Source organism: Numida meleagris, chromosome 16 (genome assembly GCF_002078875.1).
Source record: "Numida meleagris isolate 19003 breed g44 Domestic line chromosome 16, NumMel1.0, whole genome shotgun sequence".
Taxonomy (NCBI): Eukaryota; Metazoa; Chordata; class Aves; order Galliformes; family Numididae; genus Numida; species Numida meleagris.
The window spans coordinates 7,761,904-7,785,470 of NC_034424.1; the positions used below are offsets into that span (position 1 = coordinate 7,761,904).

At 52.8% G+C, this 23,567-nt stretch overlaps 1 protein-coding gene across 6 annotated transcripts in view; it reads right to left on the reverse strand.

Annotated features, from left to right (window-relative positions):
- GPSM1 (G protein signaling modulator 1) overlaps positions 1 to 23,567 on the reverse strand; it is a 51,094-nt gene that overhangs the window by 11,005 nt on the left and 16,522 nt on the right. For 2 of the 6 annotated variants that reach the window (XM_021413805.1, XM_021413807.1), the window contains exons 4-11: positions 23,371 to 23,513; positions 22,344 to 22,467; positions 21,381 to 21,496; positions 21,025 to 21,180; positions 19,831 to 19,939; positions 17,024 to 17,150; positions 6,804 to 6,874; positions 4,227 to 4,406 (exon numbers count right to left, since the gene is read on the reverse strand). In XM_021413805.1, the coding sequence (XP_021269480.1) occupies positions 4,227 to 4,406; positions 6,804 to 6,874; positions 17,024 to 17,150; positions 19,831 to 19,939; positions 21,025 to 21,180; positions 21,381 to 21,496; positions 22,344 to 22,467; positions 23,371 to 23,513 (1,026 nt within the window). Of the gene's footprint in view, positions 1 to 656; positions 680 to 4,226; positions 4,407 to 6,803; positions 6,875 to 13,481; positions 13,501 to 17,023; positions 17,151 to 17,405; positions 17,900 to 19,830; positions 19,940 to 21,024; positions 21,181 to 21,380; positions 21,497 to 22,343; positions 22,468 to 23,370; positions 23,514 to 23,567 lie in introns of those variants that run through there. The other 4 variants (XM_021413806.1, XM_021413808.1, XM_021413809.1 and 1 more) reach the window with 4 other exon arrangements.

The following is a 23,567-nucleotide window of genomic DNA, read 5'->3' on the forward strand; positions in this document are numbered from 1 at the left end:
TCCAGCAACCCACCAGGACATCGAGGGAGACAACAACATGGAGGAACTCTGGCGCCCTGCCCCCCGGGGGTGTCATCTACAGCACGCTCCCTTCTTTTACGGTCGCTCCCTGTTGTGAGCATAAAGCAGCTCTTACGAAAACATTTGTCCCGGGGAATGTTTGGAGATACAGCACGCCGTGCGTGTGTTCTGTGTCTAAATACATCAGCCCATCTCTGCAAGTCCTCATCGCACGCAGCTCCTCTGTCACTGACTATAAATTGTCCCTGCGGTTTAGGAGCTGGGAAGGACTCCTCGGGCCGATGCACTCCACTGGGGAGATGGGGGTCCAGATGAGCAGCACCATTTCTGGACCACTGATCCCCGAGGAGGGCAGCAGGCAGGGGGAGGTCCTTTCCTCCCAATGTGTTTTTTTCCAGCAGCCGGGCCCTGACCCGTTAAGCACTGCAGCCCCTGAAGCTGTGCTCACACAACCCCATGGATCCCAGCACCTTCAGCTCCGTGCTGCCCACAGGAGCTGTGCCCAGCAGTGGCACACATCCCCAGGCAGATTTTTTTGAGAATATAGAGCCTCTTTGTTCCATGGGCCCTCTCCTCCCTTTTCAGAGGGGTCACTCCCTCAGATACAGGAGTGAAGGACACAGAACCACACTAACCTGTGCTCACCTGATGCTTCTGAATCATTAGAGAAATCCCCTCCTTGGAGCAACCCTCTGCAAATCACAGCTGCTGCCGGTCCTCTGGGAGCCAGCGTGCTAGGACCTTCTCCCCCAAGGAGGAAAGGGTTACATTATGACCAAGCCTTTGATGTCTGCAAGCTTCACGTGGTGCAAAACCCTCTGCTTTGATGTTGCTTTAAACACAGAGAAACCCAGCAGAAAAATCTCGGGCCCGGCCACCCAGCTGCAGGCACAGGGACTGAGCCGACACTTGAACTTCTGCTGCAACAGATGGAAAATACAACCACGCGTGGCTCAGCCCTCCAGCTGCTCCCGCACCACGGCCCGCAGAGACCCACAGCCCCGGGTGTCTCATCAGATCCCACACCAGCCCCAACGCAGAAGGGTGAGCAGGACCCTTGCACCGATGGTGACAAAGCTCCTCTGTGCCCAGGACCCTCCCACTCCCGATGGGAAGGTGTGAGCCCGCAGAGGGACCCCCACCCGCATCCTACCTTACGCAGCACCTGGGCCATGGCTTCTCCCACCCATCCCAGCATCGCCACGGCTTTGCCAACAGACTGAGCCCTGCTCCCAGGGCCCAACAGCGCTGACAGTGGGGCCAGGCTCCTCTCCATCCCCAGCACCTCGCCTCCCCTTCCACTTCTCCCTGCCTCCTCCCGCCTCCTCCCATGGGGAGTTTCCCAGCAGCTCAGTAATTAGCATCATCATCACCGATGCTAATAACAACACCACAGCTCCTGCCATCCAAAGCTCAAACAACTTCACAGCCATCATCACGCCTCTGTAAGCTCCTGGGGTTGGCAGGGGAGCGGCAGTGCCCCATCCCACGGGTGGGGAGGAGGGGGCGAGCAGGACTTGTAGAGTAACCCATCTGGGGCCTGGGAGGTTTGTTCTGAGCTCGTGTCTTCTGAGTGAGGGTATGGAGACATCCCATACACACACCTGGATCAGCCATCGGGGCCCACCGCTAATGAAGGACTTGTTGTTAACTGATGGATTAAAGATTTTTTGCTTTGAGCATTCACAAAATGAGGAATACGGAGGGGGACTGCTGTCTGAACAGCCTGACCAAAGCCAGCTCTGTGGGAGGGAGAGCAAGAGAAAGGGTCTGAGCTCAGTTCCAGCCTCTCCTTGCTCTTGGGTGGGGTTTGCTACATTTCATTTAAAAACGCACACATGGAAATACAGCTTTTCAACAAAGCCCACCCACACTCCCATCCAACAGAGTGATGGGACAGAAGCCAAACACAAGATGTTGACTTGAAAGGTTCGGAGGTCTGGGCCGTGCTACAAAACCAGGCTGGCATCACCGTCAGCTGGGAGCACGGAAACCGAGCGGGATTCACCTGAAGCAACCCAGAGCACGCTGCAGCCGCTCCCCTGGCAGCAGAGCCCTTTCTGGAAGGCACTGTGTGTGGCAGGGCAGGCCCTGAGGCACGAGCTGTGTCCCAGTAGGGCTCTGCACATCAAAGCCTTTGTAGAGCTGGGATGGGCACATGGCACGGACACGGCGCTGAAGAGTCCAGAACCCAAACACCCGAAGTGGGATGAAACCCACCAGCAGCCAGCTCACCCCTGCAGCCTGGCCTCTGGGGCGGTGTGCACACATGCATGCAGTGTTCCTACCTTCCTCATCCCCCTGCAGAGCTCCTGGATGTCTGAGGGTATTTCAGAAGCCTTTAGGAAAAGGGTTATGCACCCCCCCCCGCTTTCCTTTGGTATAGCTACTGCCTGAGAACCAGTGCAATCTAACACTTCTCACTGTTATTTTCATGGGACACAGGCTGTGGTCCATTAGTTACCAAGATGGGTATTCTTCAAAATGTAAGACAGGCAGTTGCCCTTCTCCTCCAGCCAAGTGATCCATTCTCTCCTGGGACAGAATGGGAATGTTAATGTCTGTGAGGAGGGAGATGCTGTCTTTCCCTGCTGCTCTGCTCTGCCTGTCACGAGTTCACTCTCCGCTGTTTGCCCACCAGGTGCACCAGGAATGTTTGGGGACTGAACTAAAAATGGACTCTCAGGACTCAGCCTATGAATCCAGAGTGAGCAGGGAGAGCTAAGGCACTGCAAAGCCCAAGCACCTCCGTGAGCCTGTCCCTGCCTCCACTCCACTCACCAAATCCCTGCACTATGGTGACAGCTTGCTGGTGGCTGGCAGCATCCCAGGGGCCCTTCCTACAGGTAGAGCCCTCTGTGCTTCAGGAACGCTCTTTGCTTACTCTTTCTGCAGCGTGGCTTTTGTTTGTTTTCTGGCTGAAAGTCCGAGTTAAAAATACAAGGCTATTTCAGGCAGAAGCAGGCTGGTTTTTTTCTGCCTTTGTATTCCCTCAGATGCCCCCATGCTGCTGTCTCCTTTCTGGCTCGCATGAGCTTTGTTTTCCTTCCCAACGATCATGTTTGCACCGGTGAGCAGCAGGAAATGCTTTTCCTGTTAGACCATTTCCACCGACACTTGTTGGGAATGAAGCAGCAGCTCAGAGAAGTCTAAAAGAAACAATTGGTGTAAAAATCCTGTCTCCAGCGGTCAGACAACGGAACAGAAATCCAGGCCTGTCTGCGGCCAGAAAGGGATGTGCATGGGTGCACAGAGCAGGACGTGTAGCCCTGCAGCCCACAGTGGGGGAACAAGGAGCCACGTTCAAACATCCCCTCTCTACAGACAGGCTTCATCCCAAGCACTGAAGCTCAGACCCTTTCTTACCCAACGCAAAAATATTGTATCGTGTTCTTCTTTTCTTAAACACCAAGAGAACACAGGTCCGCCTCTCCTGGCTTGGATTGACTCCACCTCGACTCAATTGAGTGACCACAGAACTGTAGTGGTGCATTAGTATAAAGCAGGAGACCACTTTGGAGCACCCATGCGATCAGCATGTCTTTGCTGTTACAATCTACCCCCGGCAGCAGTGAGCTGAGGTGTCAGGGCTTCTTGCTGAGTCCAAACACCCCTGAACCCCTCCCAGGACCCAGAGCCATGCCATTGTTCGTTGGTGCAATTTCTATCTCCAAAATAGAGAACAAAACCAACACAGTTGCACAAAACCTCCCCAGCACATTGTGTTTGTCAGTATCACAGCACAAGCGTCAGCACAGCCAGAACAGCAGCCCAACGAACAGCTCAATTGTTCAGGATAAAGACACCAAAAAGGCACAAGGAGAGCCTTCCAGGACACAGATGCCCATCAGCTTTGGGGAACCAAGCACAGCCCAAGTCAGAGCCGCTCAACACCAACCATGGGACTTGCTACACACCCATAACCCATAAATCAGACATCAGGGTCAGCTCCTGCCCTTTTGGAAGTGCACTTCACTTAACTTCCTTCCAGACAGAAGCTCCTAGTCAAGGACTTGCCGTCATCTCTGCCCAATCATTGACTAATTGAGAGCACACGCTCTGCGCACTGTTACTCCGGAGCGCACCCACATAGGCTCAGCTTCCCACACCACCACCCCTCCCCCAGCTTGGAGACAAGGAATGAATGACGCTGTCCTAAGAAGCTCCCAGATGAGTACAAGAGGAGGAAAACCACTTCTTCCTACCGACTGTGGCACTTGCACTCGGACTTGGCTGCTATCCAGGGGTGATGTGCACGGCCCTTGGGGCCTCCTCTCCGAACCCAGTTGGTGCTCCCGGTATTTCTTCGACCTCGCAGGTAAAGACAAGAACTCTTTTCCCGAGATCTTCAGGTCTCCCACGTGATGGCTGTCCCCATTCTGGTCCTTGGGAAAGCAAGAAATAGTCATCGCATCAATTGCTTGTCTTGGGTTTACGTGGAGACCTGTTGGCCAATATTCAGAGCACAGGAGATGCACAGACACAAGGAGTTAACGCAGCATCCAGACTGCATGAGCTGATATGTTTTGTGTATCGTCACAGAGGATGATTTTAATGAGTGGAGGGGAAGCGTCACCCAAACAATACACGATAGTCATCTCCTCCACAGGGAGAAGCGAGGGAGAAGCAGCATCTCCTTAAAAAAAGAAAACCAACCCAGGGATGGAGATAGGGGCACGGCTGGCTTATTTACAGACACAGGAAGGGATGGCTGAAAGGTGCCTCCTCCAGGAGGGCAGGCCCTTCCCCAGCAGCTCAGCATGAATGGCTGGAGCCCCATTCAGCTCTTTTGCTGAGCCCCATGTTACAGCAGCACGCGGGGAGTGCAAGGTGACATGACAACTGCAGCAGACGGTTAAAGCAGCCCCCTGCTCTCTCGCTGCTGTCCTCCTTTGCTCTCTTCAGTGCCTGTGCACGGTGCTGCCACAGCCATACACAACGCAGGATCATCACCTCTGTGTAACACACAGGGGAGCAGAGGTGACATGTTGCATCTCACATTCTAGTTCTTGTCCCCTCTCACTGCTGCTCCTCACTTGGCTTCCCAGCTGCCACTTGCTGGCATCCCCATCCTCACTGCCTTCCACCGAGGCACACAGCTCCATCCCTTCTGAGTCAAAGCCTCGTGTTAATGGGCTGCCTGTGCTATCATAACAACCCCATCACTGCTGTCATGCAGATGTGGCCCTGATACAGAAGCAGCAGCAGGAGTGAGTATTTGGCATTCAGCTCTAAATGCGCTTATAAAAGGCACCTAAACCTGCTTGGTGCTTTGGTGTTTCCACGCTGCAAACCACCTTGTTGTCACTGATGGAGCACCAAGGAGACTCCCAGGCTGCCCTCAGTCCTCACTGCACGCAGCTGGAAGGAGCTGGAGCACAGCTCGGGAGGTGACTCAAGGACCCAGGAGGCTGGGATGTCAGGACATGGGCACTGGAAAGGCAGAACTCCCCAAAGGACCTGAAGTCACAACGCACCAATGGGCTGGCACAGAGTGCTATATCCAAAATGACTTTTCCACTCCTTACAACGCAAACAGGAATAGCGAGAATGAGTAAGGAGAGTTTCGATTCTTCAGATGTTATCAATAGGACCGACTGCAGCCTGGCTGGTCTCCACACCTTGAAAAGCAGGCACTAAAGAGGCAGCACAGAAGCTGCCTTGCTGCCTTGGATAGAGGCTTCAAACGGCTTCCTTCACGCTAGAAGGATAAATGACTCAATTACAGCACGTAAGCACCTTCGGGGTGAAAGCCAGCGTGTGATAAAGAGATTTTTAGTCTGGTGGAGAGAAGAATAAACAAGGACCAATGGCTGGGAGTGGAAAGCAAACATCAAAACAAGGAGCAGGGCTGGTGGGAGCAGGGCTGGTGAGAGCAGGGCACAGCAGCACAGCTGCTGCCCATTGGGCTCCAGGGTCCTGTGCCCTGACCTGCAGCTCCCATTTGCTCCCCATGGGACCCCTGAAGCCCACCCAGCCCCTGCCTTGAAGGAGGCTCAGCCATTACAGCATTAGCAGCAAGCCACACATCAGCAAAACCAACCACTGGGTTGGGACACACAATCGAGCATCCCTCCGGCACTGCTGTCCCCAAGACCCCCAGATGATCAGACCTCCAGCCCAAAGGCCACGTGCAGTGCCCACACAGCCCCCTGTCCCAGGGTAGGCATGACAGAGCCCCACAGCAAACCAATAGCTGCCCCTGGGCAGACCCAGTGACCATGTGCAGGATTTTCTGAGGGATGTAAATGAGCCCCGTAGATGGGAAGGCTCAGTGCCTGCAGCCATCTGTAGAAGCAGCCTTTACCCTGGGGAGACAGTGAGAACACTGCTCTGCTTGGATCTGACATTTCCAGCAGTGCACCGGAGCTGGGGCAGTCCTCAGAGCCCCTTGAAACAAAATCCTCCACCTCCTGCAAGGCAGAGCTCCCACGTTTGACCTCACCTTCCTCTCTGCACCAAGCAAAGCGCTCTGCTGGGTTAATAACACGCAGAGATGTGCTACCAGCCACTGCAGGGACTAAACCTCTCTCTCTTATCCTCTTTGATAGAAGACTCTTTTTTTCAAAAAAAAAAAAAAAAAAGCCCAGAAGTGCCTCTTCCAGCTTTCAGTTGTTAAGTGCCTCTCCTCCAAGCTCTCTGGAAACCCTCTTTGGTTAATCCCATTGACTCCAATGACACCCGCTAATTGCATCCTTCCCGCTGCACAAAGGCGGTCAGCGAGCCACCATGGATTCCTACCCACACTCAGTCCTCGAGACCAGCCAGACCTCTTTGCTTACCTTTTCAGAAGGGAACTTCAGGAGGTCTAAGCTGTCCATGCTGTTTCTTTGGAGTCTCTTTGGCCTGGCTCCTGCAAAACAATGCGGTGTCCCATCAGGAGGTGTCACAGTTACATTCAGAGCAGGGCAGCCCCTCAGCTGCAAAGTCGGACGGATGGGATGCCGCAGCTGCACTGTCCTTGAGATTCAAATGTGTTTTTTTCTCTGTTGTTTTGAATTTTTCTCTATCGCAGCACAGTCAGTAACAGCCAGAGCTGCACAAACCAGTGGCGGGGCCGCACCGTGACCCTGGATCTCAGCGGAGGTCTCTGGAATCCCAGAGTTACCAGCTCCCACCCCCAAGCACGAGAAGTCAGGGGACTGGCATTGAGAAAAATCATAACAATAACATAATGTGTGGGCCCGTGGCTTTATCTTCATGTTTTTAGCTTAAATAAGGTGTCTGGGACACAGCTTGGAGCCTTTCTCTACAGCAACAAGGGCTAGAAAGCTAAGAGAAAGAGCAAAGATTTTCAGGCTTTCACAGGCCCAGCATTATGAAGATGGAAACCTTGCCTCAATAAATAAGAAAATTTGAAAGCATTAATGATACATGAGATTTCATACAATTAATTTAAATGCAATGCCCCAGTGATAACAGAGGAGCTCCAAACCAGTTCGCCTTCTGACCTGTGTTCTCCAAACTCCCTTTGGCTGTGAGTCTCCCCCCAAGCTCCCTCCACCTGCCCCCCCATTGCTGCCAGCACAAACCGAGCGGCCCTGGGACGGCTTTAACACAGCTGGGAAAACTCCTGCCCTTTCTGCCTTCTGCTCCCCCTCCCTGGTCTTTGCTGGAGGTTCGATTGAGCTGAGGGCCACGCGATGCCCCACATCAGCAACGCCAAGCACGGCAGAAAGAGAACACTGGACTCGAGGTCCCATGACAACAACTCCCAAGCTCTGGGGGATGTCCTGGAGGAGGGTGAGGAGCGCATGTGAATGGAAAGCCATCCTCGTGTGGAGCCCTGAGAATGGAAACCACAGAGCTGCGAGCGGTTCCTGCAACAGCAAACTCACCAAACCCAAGGGTCTCTTGGTTTCCCACCAGCATCTAACGGCACTGCTGCTTATCCTACAGTTCCAGCACAGGCTGTGAATGTGTGGTAAGGCCACAGAGCAAGGAAAATATCACAGTGACACGCAGCTGCCATCCTACCAGGCTCTGCCTCCCCTGCACCGCTCGCTCCTTTGGCAGCAGCTCTGTTCCATCAGGATTTGATCCTGGAAGGTGAGCGGGTGCTGCTGACACCGCTCAGACACCGGTGTCCCTTTGGAGCAGGCAGGCAGGCCTCACCTGCCCTCAGTAAAGCGCACAAGACTCACTACGTTACCATTTTTATTTCAGCCCTTGGCTTATGTTTACTGAGATACCTTAACTAAGGTACCATGTCTTTGCTAAAGCCGAGGTCTTTGGTGGGATGCATGAGACAACACCCCCCCCCTCCCGCCCCCCCAGCAACCCACAGGCACCAGCAGGATGGAGGGTTCTCCTCCCACACTGCCAGGAGAGCAAAGCAAGCTCAGTCAGATGGCACACGTGGGTTTGGCAGCGATGCCCGAGAGGTGAAGCCAGCACCTGGAAGCCAGCGTGCGTCACAGCAGCTTGTAACGGCCGCTTCCAGGAAAGCCCAGGGGAAGCGACGTGCGCCTGATTAGATAAACACGTCGCGTCTAACGGCCTGAAGAGTCGTTAATTATACACCTCCATCCTCAGGTGCTTTGGTACATTCGCAATAGCATTAAACCGCCGGCCAGCAACCATTAGTCTCCGATCTGAGAAAACCTGCCTTCTCCCTTTGTTAATTAAATATACGTAGTCAGACTGCCCCAGCAATTAGGGCACATGGAACAATTTGTCTTTTCCAGTTGTTTTGGCGCTGGTGTTCCTCTGTTACTGCGCAGACCTCGCATTCAGCTGAGCCAAGAGAGGAACTAGAAACCCAACTCCAAGCAGCCCAACTCGGCTGTTTGCTTCCAGAACAAAACACAACCAGCTACAAGGCCAAGGCATCCAATTCCATTCTCCCCATCACTCCAGAGCCTGTGCACACCCATTTTCATGAGAACAGAGAATCCCATACTCACAAGCATGCCGTAACAGGAGCGGTCCCATCAGCTCGCTGTCCCCAGGCAGGACGTTCCCCAGATGGCTCCAGATCGGGTGCACTGCCCCAACCTCCTCCAAAGTCCCTTCTCCCAGCACTACCCACAGCCCTAACGCCGTGCAGACGTCCCCATCCGCCTCCTCCTCCCCAGCACCGACCAACAGTGGTGGACACAGCGGACTGAGCAGCTGAAAACCCGCGTCTGTTCCTCTGTAAGGTTTTCTCTTCTCTCTCCAGTATTTATTGGCGTGTTTACCAAGCCAACTGCAGAGTAACCGAAAACCTCAGGGGCATTTCTAAATGCTCGCTCTGTCTTTAAGGTTTGCTGAGGTCTCTAATAAGAACGCGCTGAAACCTTCTTGTGAACATCAGCTGAGCGCGGCCGCTGACTGCCTGCATTCATGGCTTGTTTTCCTGCAGCTCCTCGGATGTTGTCCTTCTCAGCGTTCAGGGGTGTTGTTACTTTTTAAATTTTCTTCCCCCCCCCCCCCGCACACACACACACACACCCTGTGATCTCAACACTGAAGCAAGGAGGTTGGGTTTCTTTTTTCACATTTGTTTTTTGCTCTTGCAGTTTGGTTCCCGGGGCGTTTAACGGTTTCCACATTCCTGTTTTAAAACTGGAAGCAGCTCCTCCCCACCTGGGAGGGAGCAGTGAACCCCAGGGGCAGCTGACTGGAGAGAGCAAGGGGATGTTACTGAGACACCCTTCCTTCTCCTAGCTACCTCGCATCCCTCATCTCACAACTATTCCCTACTTTTCTGTCTTTGGGAGACTAACCCGGTTTATTCACCTTCAGACCTTTCTTCTTTCTCACATCCACACTCTGCAGAGATGGGGAGACCCCCATCCTTGTGCTACCCATGATGACAGACACAGGATGCTTTATTTCCAATTGTTTCTCATAGCCAGAAGTTGACTAGCACACAGCCCTTGCTGTCCTCAGGCTTTTCAAGCTGAATGTTGTAGGGCAACTCCGTGTTCTTTAGGATTTCTAGGGCTTCGTCATCACATTTAGGGGAAAGATCACATCAACCTCTTCTGCAAAAGCCATTGCCTCCAATAGTGCCAGCTCAGCCCATCACTCCATGGAGCTCCAGCCCCTCTTGTGCAACGAGGCACTGGGAGGACCAGCTGGGTTCCTCCCAAGGAGACACGCTCACACAGCAACAATTCTCTCACAGTACCTTGCTGCCATGCAAGACATAGCCACAGAGAACTCAAGGAAGTGTTTTATCACAGAACAGCCATAGATCACCCCACACAGATTTGCAGTAGGGTAAAGCCAGGCAGACAGAGCAGGCAGTTCTGCTCATGCAGGGGCAGTCCCTGTATCCTGCTGGCACTCCTGAGAGCGCAGTGTTGACAAGATCAAGCACAACATGTGTAGCAGCAGCTCAGGGAGCCCTGCCAGGAGCTCTCATCAAGTTGACGTGTGCTTTGAGGACTCCTAGGCTCCCCCCCTCCCCAGCCTGGAGAGATGTCTCCTCCATAGACAGAACGAGCTCCCCAGCACAGAGCGACCGACAGTTCTATTTGCAGGCCTGGAACGCGCTGTCTCCCTCTGGGTGGCTGTACCAGAATTAAAGCTGACAGTGAACTCCACAGAAGATGGCTGGGGAAAGGTTACATGGCCAGCACTGTTCCCCCTCTCCCTCTGGCTCTCACAGCTGAGCAGCACACACAGAAGTCAGGGACATGGCCCCATGGCAGCACAGGGGCAGCAGTTACCCCACAGAGCACAAATCTCAGCATAAGCACTTGAAAAGGCCATTTCTCTCTGAGATACCAGCTTGTCCTTCAGGCACACTGGGGAGAGACACAGCTCCATAAACCCTGCCACGACTGCAGAGATACAATCCAGCAATCTCAATGCACACAGAGCATCTCAAATCTTACACTGCTGACATCTAATCAGGACATCTCCATTGAGCTGGTGCTCCATTATTGCAGCCAGCACTCTTCAGAGAGGAAAGAAGAGGAAAAAAATAAAAAAGCATCCAGCAGAACAAGCATCTCATTTAGGGCTTTAATTAGTCTTCAAACACATAATGGGTTCTGGTACTATAAATCCACTTGACCTCTATTAGTGCCAGCACTTGCATGATTAATGCTGGTATTTGTTTTCCCAGTTGATGTAACTGGGATAGAACAATGCTTTCCTCTAAATAGAGAAAGCAAATAGTATCAGTTATTTACAATGACTGAGCCATAAAATGCTGGCACCAAGATTTTGTGTGTCGGGTCTATGGAAGGAGCATCTGCTCATCCACCCACCTTCTGCATTGGAAAGGACCTGGGAAATCCCAACATTTCTGGCCTCTTCCATGGCTGAAGACATGGCGAGATGGCTTAAACAACCCTTTCCTCCCTACCAGCTACGTGAGGGCTCTGTAGTTCAGACAAAAGCCATGAGCACGTACGGCTTGCAAGAGAAAGGACACAAAAAGGACAAAGTCAACCCACAGCTAAGAGCCAGAGAAAGCAGCAGGAAGGTCACTTCCAGCACGCTGTCACATCAGACTTCCTCAGAAATGCTTTAGACCCACGCAAGGTCCTGCATTCTCAACCCTCTGTAGCAAAGCTGGAAGCCAAGGGACAGGAACAAAACCTCTTCTGCTGGGAAGATCGGGCTCCGGTGTTTGCTCTGCTGTGCTGTATTCATTGGCACGCAGACCAGCACACAGCTGAGCAAATATCAACCCTCCAGACAAGATCCTGAGCACTACAAAAACCTTCTCCAGAATAACAGTTTTACAGTGGCTTTTTTTTCCCCCCTAAGGCAAAACTGTTCCATTATAAAAACGCATATGTATATACAATGGGCACTAACAAGAAGTAGTTACTTTTGAATCAGGATGCTCATCCGCCTGAATTGGCAGAAGACTCTTTACGTATGTGGCACCCAAGCCTTGCATCCTCCAGGATCCCATGTGACAGCTGAACAACCACGTGGCAGCAACGCTGCACATCTACGTGGCACCCAGGAGCTCCATGGCACTGAGTGCAGCTCAGGAAAGCTGCAAGCTCTGAGAATAAGGCGATCCTACGTCTCACAGCCTTACAAACTCTTACTGATTGCTGTCGCATTGAGCACGTCTCTGATTGCAGTTCCCCCCACACACCCATCTGCAATGGGCATTTATCTTCTGAGTGCGGCTGGAATGTGGATTTTTGCAAAGAAAGCATTGGCAATTCAGGCCAAATAACAAAGCATCTCTGTTTGTATTTGCAGGATACAGGACACACTGTGCACCTAACGACACATCACCTAACGAAGTCGAATACAAGCCTTGGAGCTTGTGGGAAGCTTGGAGCCTGCCAGAGGAGGCCTTGTGTAACCATGGCCTCCCCCAGGCAATGCTTCACAGATTAAGCGTTGTGGGGACAGGAGGATCTTCTGGGAGATAAACTGAACTGGGTGGAGCAGGCTGGGATGAGGCATGTAACCTCAGGGCCAATTCAAGACCAGCCAGGATAGGCTTGGCAAGAACACCTGGTTTTCTCTTAAGAGCAAGACTTTCTCTGCCAGTACGTAGCAGAGCCTCATGACCTCTAATCTCACCTTCCCAGCTCACACTGAACAAGCAGAGATCAGAAAGGAACTGAGTTTGAGCTAGAAAGTGACACACGGTAATTAACACAGGCAACACCTCCAGCAGCCAAACAAGCTCAATTACAGCAGCTGCGTCCTACAGGCTGACTCAGTGAGGGCAAGAGAGAGAACGATGCACACTGGAGACATGCAGTGATCAAAAACCACAAAATCCTACAGAAAGAGGGGCAGCATCCTTCATCCCTCCCCTCCTGTTTGTTTTCATGCATCAGCCACCAGCCTGCAGCACTTTCCATCTACTAGGACACACTGGAATTCACATAGGTTGTCTCAACAAGCTCCCAGGTCTCTGTGCTAAGCAAAGCTCTGCTGCCTGAGGGGCCAGAGGCTCCGGCCTTGCCCTGCCTAGTGAAGTGCTAAAGCAGACCACAGTCACGCATGCAAAGACCTTTAAAGATGAGAAGTAATTCTAGTTGGGTGAGGAAGAACTTTCTTGCTGTGCTGCAAGTAGAACCAAGCAGAGGTGTCCCGTTCCTAAAGGTAACGCTGTGCTGTCAGACGAAGTTTTCATAACCAGAGCTATTTCCTACGTGTTGGCTACCAAAGAAAACTGCCTGCGGAACTGTGCTGCTGGAAGCAGGCACACCAGGCCTGGAACAGCCGCCAGAGGGGACTCTGGGCTCCCAGCTGGGCTGCTGAAAGGAGCTGAGCACTTCCATGAAGTTGCTCTCCCACAACAAGAGGTCCCTTGATTTAACAGATGGCTTTGCCAAAGGCCACGTTGTACCTCTTCTGCCGAAGGAGCCAAGAACAGGCTCCTTCCTTGCTCCTCCTTCCCTGCCTCCCCTGGCACCAAGATGAAACAAGCACCTGAGTTTCATTAGCACAACATCCTCTCCTCCAGGCCTGAAGCATTTCCCCTGCTCTGAGCTGAGAAGTCTGAACACCGAACTTAACACCAAAGCTGCACTTACCACTGACACTGGGAAGGAGGCTCATGATCAAAGACGAGAGAACTAAATGCTACTCAAACTTCAGGAAGACTCCTTTGTCAGACTCCACAAAGCTAATGCTGGGACAGTCTGAGTTGAGTGCTAAATAACTCGATTTAATTCCAGATGACTCAGAGGTTCATCACCCCCCATCTGTGCTTCTGGAGTGATTTAGCAACTGTAGCAGCAGAGGTTACTCAGAGAAATTAGAAAAGACTCGTCACAAAGATAACGAAGGGGCATCCTTCCGACATCCTAAGTCTCCATCCTAGAGCTCCCCTTCCCCGTTCAGGCAGCACTCCCATTGTCCCTGCTCCCTTAAGCATCACCCCAAGGACCACCACAGCACTCAGCCTTCCAGACACCTTCCTGCAGCTGCCTTGGTAGGAGTCAGCATCCACACCCTGGAGCAGACCAAGCACAAACTTGAGCTCACCAGCTAAGGCTCCACCAAGCAGCTAGCTGTCTGAGCACAAAAAAAACCCAGCACCTTCCTGGCCACCCTGCATTCTGCCTCAGGGAGCCACAGCTGGCTTTCCCCCAGCACAGTGCCTCACAGCAGGGCTGAGCAACTCATGGAGAAGGAAGGTTGTGGCACAGCATCGAGCCCGAGGCATAGGAGAGCAGTGCTGCCTCCTTCCTGCTCTGCACCAGCACAAGGCTGGGCTGACCAACCCATTTCAGCAGCCCTAAATGCTTCTTAGATACTTCAAAGATATTTAAAGCAAGCAAGCAAACAAACTGGCTGGGGAACATGAAAGCAGATTTTTTTTTTCGATCCCCAATTTATCCAAGGGTTCAAAGATTCTTGTGAAGAAGCTCAAAATTGCACTGAGGATGAAAAGACCCACACTCAAAGCCACACAGATCTGGTCACTGTCCAGGAGGGAGACGGTTTGTGCCTGCCCAGGCTGCTCACCTCTACACCACCTGAAGCTCATCACACAGGGAGCACAGAGGCTCCTGAAACCCAGGTGCAACCCATCAGAGCAGCCTTGTGCCCACCCTTTCTTTCAGCAGAGGATGGGCAGAGCAGGGGAAGCCTGGCTCACAGCTGGGCCCTTCCCTGCCCTCAGAGCTTGCTGAGCACAGTTGGGCAGCAGCAGCTGCGTACTGCAAACAGCACAGAAACCATGCCAGGAACTCTGAAAGCAGCTACATGCCAACACCTCCTGGAACACCCGCATCCTCCCACCCACACCAGCTGCCAGCAGAGGTGTTGCTCAGTGTCTCCTAACACTGCTGCTGCCTTCAGATGACAGCTGATGCTGACACACTGCTGAGCATGGAGGAAAAGCGGTCCAGAGTCAGTTCTCCCTTTGGAGCAACACTGAGAACCCTGCTGCACTCACTGCCTGGCTGGGGCTGCTCTCTGCCTTCTGCAGCAACGAGCCCCTTCCCTACAGCCAGCAGGCAGCCTGTGCCAGCCCCCAGAGCAGGGAGCTGCCAAGAGGAACACTGCCAGGCCGTGCTCAGTGCACAGGGGACACGAGCTAGCCCTGGTGGCACTGCCAGCAGGATGCTCGAGCACAGGGGTTGGGTGGAGCACTCCTGGTTCACCGGGCACAGCTCACAGCCTGCAGAGCAGCAATGCGGGGGGCAGAGCTGGCAGCCAGACCCATAGGGCGGCACTTCTCACTCTTCAGGCTGACCTTGACCTCTACAGCACAAATCCCTCACAGACACAGCAAGTTCTCTTCTCTCCAACAGCAAAATCCTATCAGTACTCAATTCTTTACTTGCAGTACGTGAAAGAGGGCAAGAGCACTTCTCAGGGCCACGTATTCAGCATTTGGAGAAGCAGATGCAACCCCTGTTTGTTTGCCTCATGTTTTAGCTACTCCCCAGCTCCTCTCAGTTTGTTGCTCTAAGCTCCGCGTGTTTGCGTTTCTTGACAAGGTCGTTGCTTTCACAAGACTTTTGTAGCACTGTCCCACTTCCCTGGCCTCCAGCTTTGTCTTCTGACGTCCAATTGCTCTCAGAACATTAATTAAATCACAAAGAGCTCAGCAAGAGGAGCCAGAACAGCAGAGGAAAACACCAGACACTCCTTCACCCTCCCTGGGCCCCCAGTGAAGGGCAGACCCAAGACTTGGAAGCAAGAGACCTGTGACAGACATGGCAGCCCAATGCTCTGGCTCAGGGCTTCTCAGCTGCACAGATTTCCCCAGAACTGAGATTTGCTATGAAACTTTATCCTACCTGGTTGGTGGAATTCGTGTGCTTTATAGCACGCCCGCCCTACCCAACGATCTTAGCATCCTTATGAATATGCAGTCATTTTATAGCCTTAAGCTGTGAAAATAATCTGAAGGGAAAAACAAAAAGCAGGCTCTCCTCACCGCAACATCAAAAGGCAGAGACTGCTCAGAAGCCAACCTGAAGCTCGGCTCTGTCTCACCTGGGCTGGAGCACACAGCTTTCCCCACCTCTGATTCCAGCCCTGCTCTTCTGGAGGATGGCAAGGAACGCTGGCTGGCTCCCTCCCTCCCAGCTCCATTTCTCAGGAAAAGCTTTAGCACTGACACAGCAGCTACACCTTCAAGATCAATACACAGAGCAAACACTTGCAGCCTGCCTCCCTCCCTCAGCACCATGCCTCCAGCAGAGCGTCACCTTCCCTGAGCCAGCTCTCCCAACAGGAAAAAGAACACATCGTCTCCGAAAGCGTCTGCACTAACAAGGTCATATTTAATCAGCCTGCACCTCCTGGGTTGCGACTTCATCTGCCTGAATTAATAAACCTGCCCATAGCTACAGAGCAACCAGCTTCCATGCCAGCCACCCGTGGTGGCAGCTGCAGGCCAGGCAGATGGTGCCCAAGCTGGGGACGTGTCAGGCTGGCAGTGTGAGGACTCATCCTCACTGGGCAGCAGGGGCAGGATGGCCCAGAGCAGTGAACGGAGCCATTTCGTGTGCCATCACCAAGTCTTGTAGCACCTTTGCTTCCAGCTTCAGCATCACCGCAGGTGGGAGCAGCGCCCCATGTACTGATGCTCACAACCTGCCTTCAGCTCCTGCTGCAGTCTCATTCCTTAGGTGCTAATCAGGATGACAGCAGCCAAAAATCCCTGCCAGTCACCTTTTGAAAGCTCTCTCTATCAGTCACATCAGCTAACAGTGAGCTGCAGAGCTCTACAAGAGACAAAAGCTGGTTTGCTGCTTGGCGTGTGGAACTTCATTCCCAATGCAGATTAATTCTATTAACTCACTCTGTGCCCTCTTTGGGGTGGATCCTTCCCCGTCCTCACAGCTTATGGCAAACACAGAGCAGGAGCAGGTAGCAAGATGTTGCTCATGAGCCTTGGTCAGAGCAAGGATTTCACACCAACCTTATGCAATAATGAATGATTCTGCTGTAAAACAACATGCTCTTTGCTCTCATCTTCTTCCTGCCAGCTTACGGCAGTCTCCTTTCTGGTATTCATATTTGCCCTTACATCACGCGCTTGCACACATCCCCAGCTCCCCATGCACCATCCCACACCTCTCACGTGGCCCCACGGAGGTGCCCAGACACTCACCTTGCGCCTCGTAGCCAGAGTAAGGACGAGCCATGCCCACGTCCTCATCACCAGGGCCCAAGCCGAGGGCTGCCCTGAGCTGAGCCATGTTCACCTGTGCCGTCAGCTCACCGGTCCGGTCCCCAATCTGCAGGCGAAACCAACAAGGCACTGGTTAAAAAGCAGCATGCTATAAGCCAGCAGCCCCTAGCAAAGGACTGCCAGGCCCGTACCACGGCAAACACACGGCCATCCAGAAGAGGGGAGGCATCCTGAGATACCATCCCCCGCTCCCAACTTTTTAACACCAGACCCTCAGGGACTGGGTATTTGCTGGAATATTCCAGAACCCCTCCACTCAGAGCCCTGGGGATGTGAGACCAGGAGGGATCTAGTGATCTACCTGCACAGGGCTCCAGGATGTGGATGCATTCACACGGTGCCATGCTGCTTGTGCCCTTCTGAATTGACTGAGCACATTTCACCTGCATGATGGATGGCAGGGATGGAGGGAGGGAAAACTGAGATTTCCATTCCACTCCTGGCTTAACACTAGAATGGAGACAATTCGAATTCTTGTTTTTTATTTTTTTTCCCCCCAAAAAATCCTTGTCTCTCTCCAGCCTGAAGGAGCTGATGTTGGATATTCAGGAATAGATCTTTCCAGGGGCTCATGCTACTTAAAACAGGGACACAGAGGACATGCAGCTGGGCATGCCTCAAAGGTTAACCAGGCACAAAAACGACTGCGCTGCGCATCACCAGCAAGCACTGAGAGGTCACTCAGAAGCAGCTGCTAATCTTTAGAGAAACAGCCGCCTGTTACAGGGAGACCTTGGCTGCTCCCTTGGAGAAGCTCGAGTCCCCATTAAAAGCCTCGCAACAGCTCTTTTGTGGTCCTCTGAGATAGACCGCGGCGTGAATCGTCCTAGAGCAGAATCATAAATCCCCACATTATTTATGACAAAGCCCTGAGCGCTAGTAAAGGGAGGCAGATCAAACAGCTTATCATCAGGCATAAATCCCCTGCCAATTACAAGAGATTTGCTGTTGACATCATCTCCAGAGAAATTACCACGTCTTGGTTAGGTCACACAGTCCTTGATGCTCTATTAAGTACTCTCCTGATTTCCATTCACTCCAGATTCTCTCCAGGGCCCCATCGCTATCAGGATAACGGTCAGGGCACCTGTCCCACATGCCATAGCAGAGGTTCTGTGCCCTCAGCTCGGCTGTCCTCGCTCCCCCAGCATCCCCTGCCATGCACAGGCATGAGGAAGGCAGTGCTGAGCAGCTCCTGAGAGCTGGGGCAGCCTCCAGGACTTCCAGGCACTATGCTCCCCTCCAGCTGCTTCAGAAGGGATTCTGCAGCAGCCTCGGATCACCTCGCAGCAGCTTCCCGTGTGGTTACTTGGAACAGATTTCCTTTGGATTCAAATGTCACCGTCAGATGTACGTTGAGGCAGGAGGGGGAAAGAGTGACGGGAAATGAGTTTTAAATATCAGTGGGCAAAGGTTTAACTTGAGTAAGTTTTTCGACGGGCAGTGCTGACGCTCACCACGACAGCACAAGCAGCTAACTTGGGAACCAAGGCGAAGTTAATTAGCTTTACAAGAATCATTTGCTGCTAGAAGCTAACGCAGGCCCTCCCCACAAATGGACACGGCCTCTAGGCTGCTCTATAATTAAAGATACGGGCGGGTTTATTGCCACCTGCCATGAGTAACCTATTCCTGACACACTGCAATCACAACCACATCAGGAGGAGAGCACTACCATCAGCCCTCCTGCACCCCCCGAGGCCCCAGGACCCCGCTCCATCCCACCCACCACCCCGTGTGGGGTGCACAGCCCCCACTGCCCATCCTGGCAGGCTGGAGCTGGAAAAGCTCATTTGTCCCAAGATGTTCAGGGCCAAAGAACAATATTTCTTCTGCAGGTCTGATAAGTATAATTAAGTACTTCATTAGGTTGCTATGTCAGCCCTACCCCGCCATTCAGCCAACCTCACAGACAGGAGAACACACAGAGCACTTACATACAGCAATTTCAATTAGTGCTCCAAAAGGTCAGTTTCTTCATCTGGGGAACACTAAAGGGGCCACAGCTGACTCCCACATAACACACTGGAAAGCAAACAATGCCTTCTTGTGCATCTGAGCCTGTGCAGCAGGGCTCCTGCAAACACCTTCTGTTTTTGTACCAGGAAAGCTGCAGCCAGGCAGGCACTTCTGTGGAAATCAGCTGTGTGCACAGAGCCCCACTGCATGGCATTGGTACAGGGTTAGCATGAGGCTGTACTCATCCAGCGTGAGCAATCAGTTGTATTTGCACAACGCTCGAGTTTACCACGCAGAGCTGGAACCCCTGACCCCCTGCAGCCACTGGAGGGATGCTGGCATTGCTTAGCCAGGTAGCAACCCATTAGGAAAGCAGAAAGAGCTGCAACCACAAGGCCCCTGGCAGTCAGGATCTCACAGCTTGCTGCTCGGGTGGGAGGAGTCCTACCAGCAGATTGAGTGCACAGCACCCTGGCCAGCAGGCTGGAGAACTTGACCCCAGGTCCTTCCTCACATAGGAGGATCAGGTGAGAGCAAGGTACAGCAGATGTACCAGCCCCAACAAGGCAGGAGCCCGGGAGCCTCCCATGACAAGGACATTTTCCAACCAAGTTCTGCAGGACAGCACCAAAGCAGTACCTAGGCAGGCAATTTACAGAGCAGCTGTAGCTAGAGAAGAACTACAGCAAAATAAGTTTGGATAGAAAAAATGTCATCCTCTCACCAGGGAGGACTGGTTCCCTCTGACCTGAACTAGCTTCTCTTACCTCTTGAGAGATTTCGAGATGCTTCCTTGCAAAGTGCAAAGCTTGTTCATGGCTCCCCAGGGAGACGTAGGCATTTCCGAGACTCCAGCAGGCCCTTCCCTCTCCCACCCTGCAAGACAGGAAGCTGTTGACCACAGAAATCCTGGGCAGATCACAGCCCAGCACAGCAGCCCTTTCACAACCTCCTCAGGGGCACCTCGAGCCAGCCCTCCTAGCTCTGCTTTCACCCACAGAATAGCCTCCTAAGAAAAACAAAACGCACTGTGCAGCTGTGCACCTCTTACACTAAAGTCAGTAAGGTCAGGAGACAAGCAATAGTTTCAGAAATGGGGCTGTACCCACAGCAGCAAGAAGCTCGGTGGTGTAGCAAGGACCCAGCACAGTTTGACGTCATACGCGAGCATCAATCAGAGCAGAAGTGAGAGCTCCCATCTGCTCCGCACTGCAAAGATTCCTCTCTAGGGATACACAAGGCGTCAAGAGGACAGCTATCATCCGGCAAGAGGAAAACACTGCAGGGATGCAACATCCCCCTGCTGGATACCAGCACGTCACCGGGCAGCCCCCACCCAGCACGCAGGTGCCTCTGGTTCCAGCACTTCCTTGCACCAGCACGCACAGCCCGACTGCTCAGCACAGCCTGCTCAGCTCTGCAAACGTGCAGATGTGGGGGGTGAAGGGATAAAAAAAGCACATGGGGGCGCGGGGGGAGGTTCAGCGTGACTGCAACTCCCTCCTCAGAGGTTGGGGCGGGTTGATCAGCATTGAAACGTTTTTCTTGTCACCCAGTTCAATGCGTTCTGCTCACGGGGCGTGTTCCCAGAAAGGCAGGAGCCCACAGGCTGCACCCCCACAGCATGATTCACCCTTGGGTGGAATTAGATCTTCCCCGAGCAGATATTGCCCTGACAGCGCCGCGGCGCTCCCATTTTTGTGTGTCTGCTCCATCTAGTGGAGGACACCCAGCTTCACAGAAGCGACACTGAACAAGGAGGCACAGCCGTAAGGACGTGATCTCTGGGTTTCAGTGGGATGATGCAGGTCTCACCCGCATCACTTTTACTTCCCTGACTGATGATAGGAGCAAGGACAGCATCCTCAGCTCCAGCACTGCACAGCAATAGATCAGCCGAGACAGGACAGTGCTCGGAGCCCGCCGGAGCAGAGCAGCCATCCCCAGAGGCACTCCCTTACCTGTCTCCCAGCTCCTGTGCTATCACCAGGTGTTTCAGATGGTACTCAATGGCTTTTTCATAGTCTTGAAGCAACGTATATGTGTTTCCGAGACTGTAGCAAGCCTGGGCTTCTACCGCTTGGTCTTTGAGTTGTCTGGAGAGCTGCAGCGTTTTCCTGTCCAGGACAGGTGGAGATAAGAGCTGGTCATTGCAGGCACCTCCCAGGGTGACAGGACAGTCACAGCTCTGGTGTACATGGCTTTGGAGCTGGCAGTTAGCCACCTGGTCCCCTGTCACCTCCCCGTGGGCCTATGAATCCTCTGGGGATTTGCAGGGAACATCCACCCCGAGTCTGCCTCAGCTCCTGGCACTTACTTGTAGTATTCAGCAGAGATGTCGAATCTCCCAAGGAAGATGTGTGCATTGCCCAGGTTGCTGTACGCTCTCCGCTCTGCTGCTTTGTCCCCAAACTCCTTAGCAATAGCCAGGCGCTGCAGCAGACACAGATTAGTGAGTACAGGCTGGCCACTGCGAGGCTTCCGTTACACAGCAACTTTGCTGGGAGATTAACTTCTCATTTTGCAAGAGTTCACATCCAGCAATGCAGTGGTGCATGTGCATATCAGGGCTGGATGCAGCAGGAAATCTCTCCAACTTTTGCAATTCAGCATCAGGAAGGACCTGGAGCAGAGATGCATCCTCCTGCAACTCCCAGCCCAGCCTGCCCTGCTGGCTGCAGAAGGGGCTGCAGAGTTGTCCTGCCCCTTTCAAGCACCTTCTCCCACAGCACTGCTGCCCCATCACCTTCTCAAACAAAACCAGAGCAGCTCTGGCAAGGTCTGACTGCCCGATGTGCTCAGCACCCTCCTCTTTGAAAGAAACAGTCAGATCTCAGTGAGAATGTGTTTGAATTGGGGCAGGGACTGTGTCGTCTCACCCCTCCGTAAAGCTTCACAGAAAGTAGCTGTGCTCTACAAACAACAATTATTCCTGATCAGCAGCTCTTTCAGCGGCTTAATTAAATTCATGGCTTGCATTTATTAAAATTTAGACTGACAGAAATTAAGCACAGAAAAGCCTTTCCTAGGCCCAGCTGCAAATTGCCCTTAGAAATCTCCTTTGGTTTCCAAGCCAACAGCACCCTTCTCTCGTGCTGCTCATCAGGTGCTGATGAGGAATGCAGAAAGGCATCACTCTGGGAGGCAGCGCAGCACATCAGGGCAGGGGCCAATGCACACACAGGAGTCAGTGCCCCTCAGAGCTTCCTGGCAATGAGAAGAAAGGCTGCTCCCTATCAGCACTCCCAGCCCCCAGGAAGATCCCCACGCCCTTTCCCACCTCCTTGTGGAAGGCGATGGCTTCGCTGAAGTTGCCAAGCAGGTACTGGGTGTTGCCAAGGTTGCCATAAGCACGGCCCTGCGCAGCTCTGTCCCCCAGCTCCTTCACCAGGGACAGGTTCCTCCTGCAAGGAAGCAGAGAGGTATTTGTCCTCCCAGGGCCACCCCGCAGCACGACAGTTACTACAAGCACCGGAGAAGAGAGATTACCCCCAGTGGGGCAGGAACAAACTTGGGGATCAGGGAAGATCCACTTTCCCTTGTTATGGTTCTTCCCAGCACACACAGAGAAGCACAGAGCTCCCGGCTGCCACAAATCTAATCACAGGCTGTGCAACATGCATCACTCACTGGGGAAGGGCTGGTGAGACATAGATCAGCACCAACACATCCATGGATATGAGGAGACCAATGCAAGATCTTAGCTCTCTCTTCATATAAAAAGGCTATTTAAAAAACCAGCTGTGTTACTGAAACAAAGCTGACGTAGGAGGAGAAAACCATTGCCCAGAAGGCTTTTAGGCCAATAACCTTCCTGTGCCGGAATACCAGAGCAAACTTTGCAACTGTTTAAGAAAGGGAAGGATGTTAGAGCAGGATGAACTACAGATCCCTTACAAGGGGAGCAGGGCTTCAAGGGGAAAAGCCTCATCCTTTGGGATGAAGCAGCTCTGTTCATGAGCACAGCAAGAGCTGCACAGGGATCCATTCTCACCAAGGCCAGCAGAGAGCAGCAGGGGCTGCAGGAGCTCTCCTCCCAGACAGGGCTCTGAGATGGAGCAGACTGCTGAACTTTTGTGCGTGCAAAGTCAAGCTGCAAAGACTTATATCGAGGTAGTACTAGGAAAAGTTTTAGCTCAAGCTGTGTAAAAGCATGCAGTCCTTCTCTTGCCTTCCTTGAGAGGGATTTGTTAGCATACCTTGGCCCCTCATGGTTGGAGGGATATTCCTACTTGGTAACGGCATTTTATCGGTGACTGATGCCAGTTCCCTGCAGCACAAAGGGGTGGCCATGTTTGAATACTTACTCATAGTATTCTGAAGCTTTCTGTAGCGTCTCCTTGACTTCTTGAGGCAGGTAGCCCGGGTCTTGGGCCATGTTCCAAGATAAATGCTTCCCCTTCGCATGGTAAACATTTCCTATGTTATAGAGTGCTCTGGCTTCACCTACCTAAAAGGAGGAAGATCAAGGTGCAGCAAGGCATTGCTCTCCCCACCCCAACAT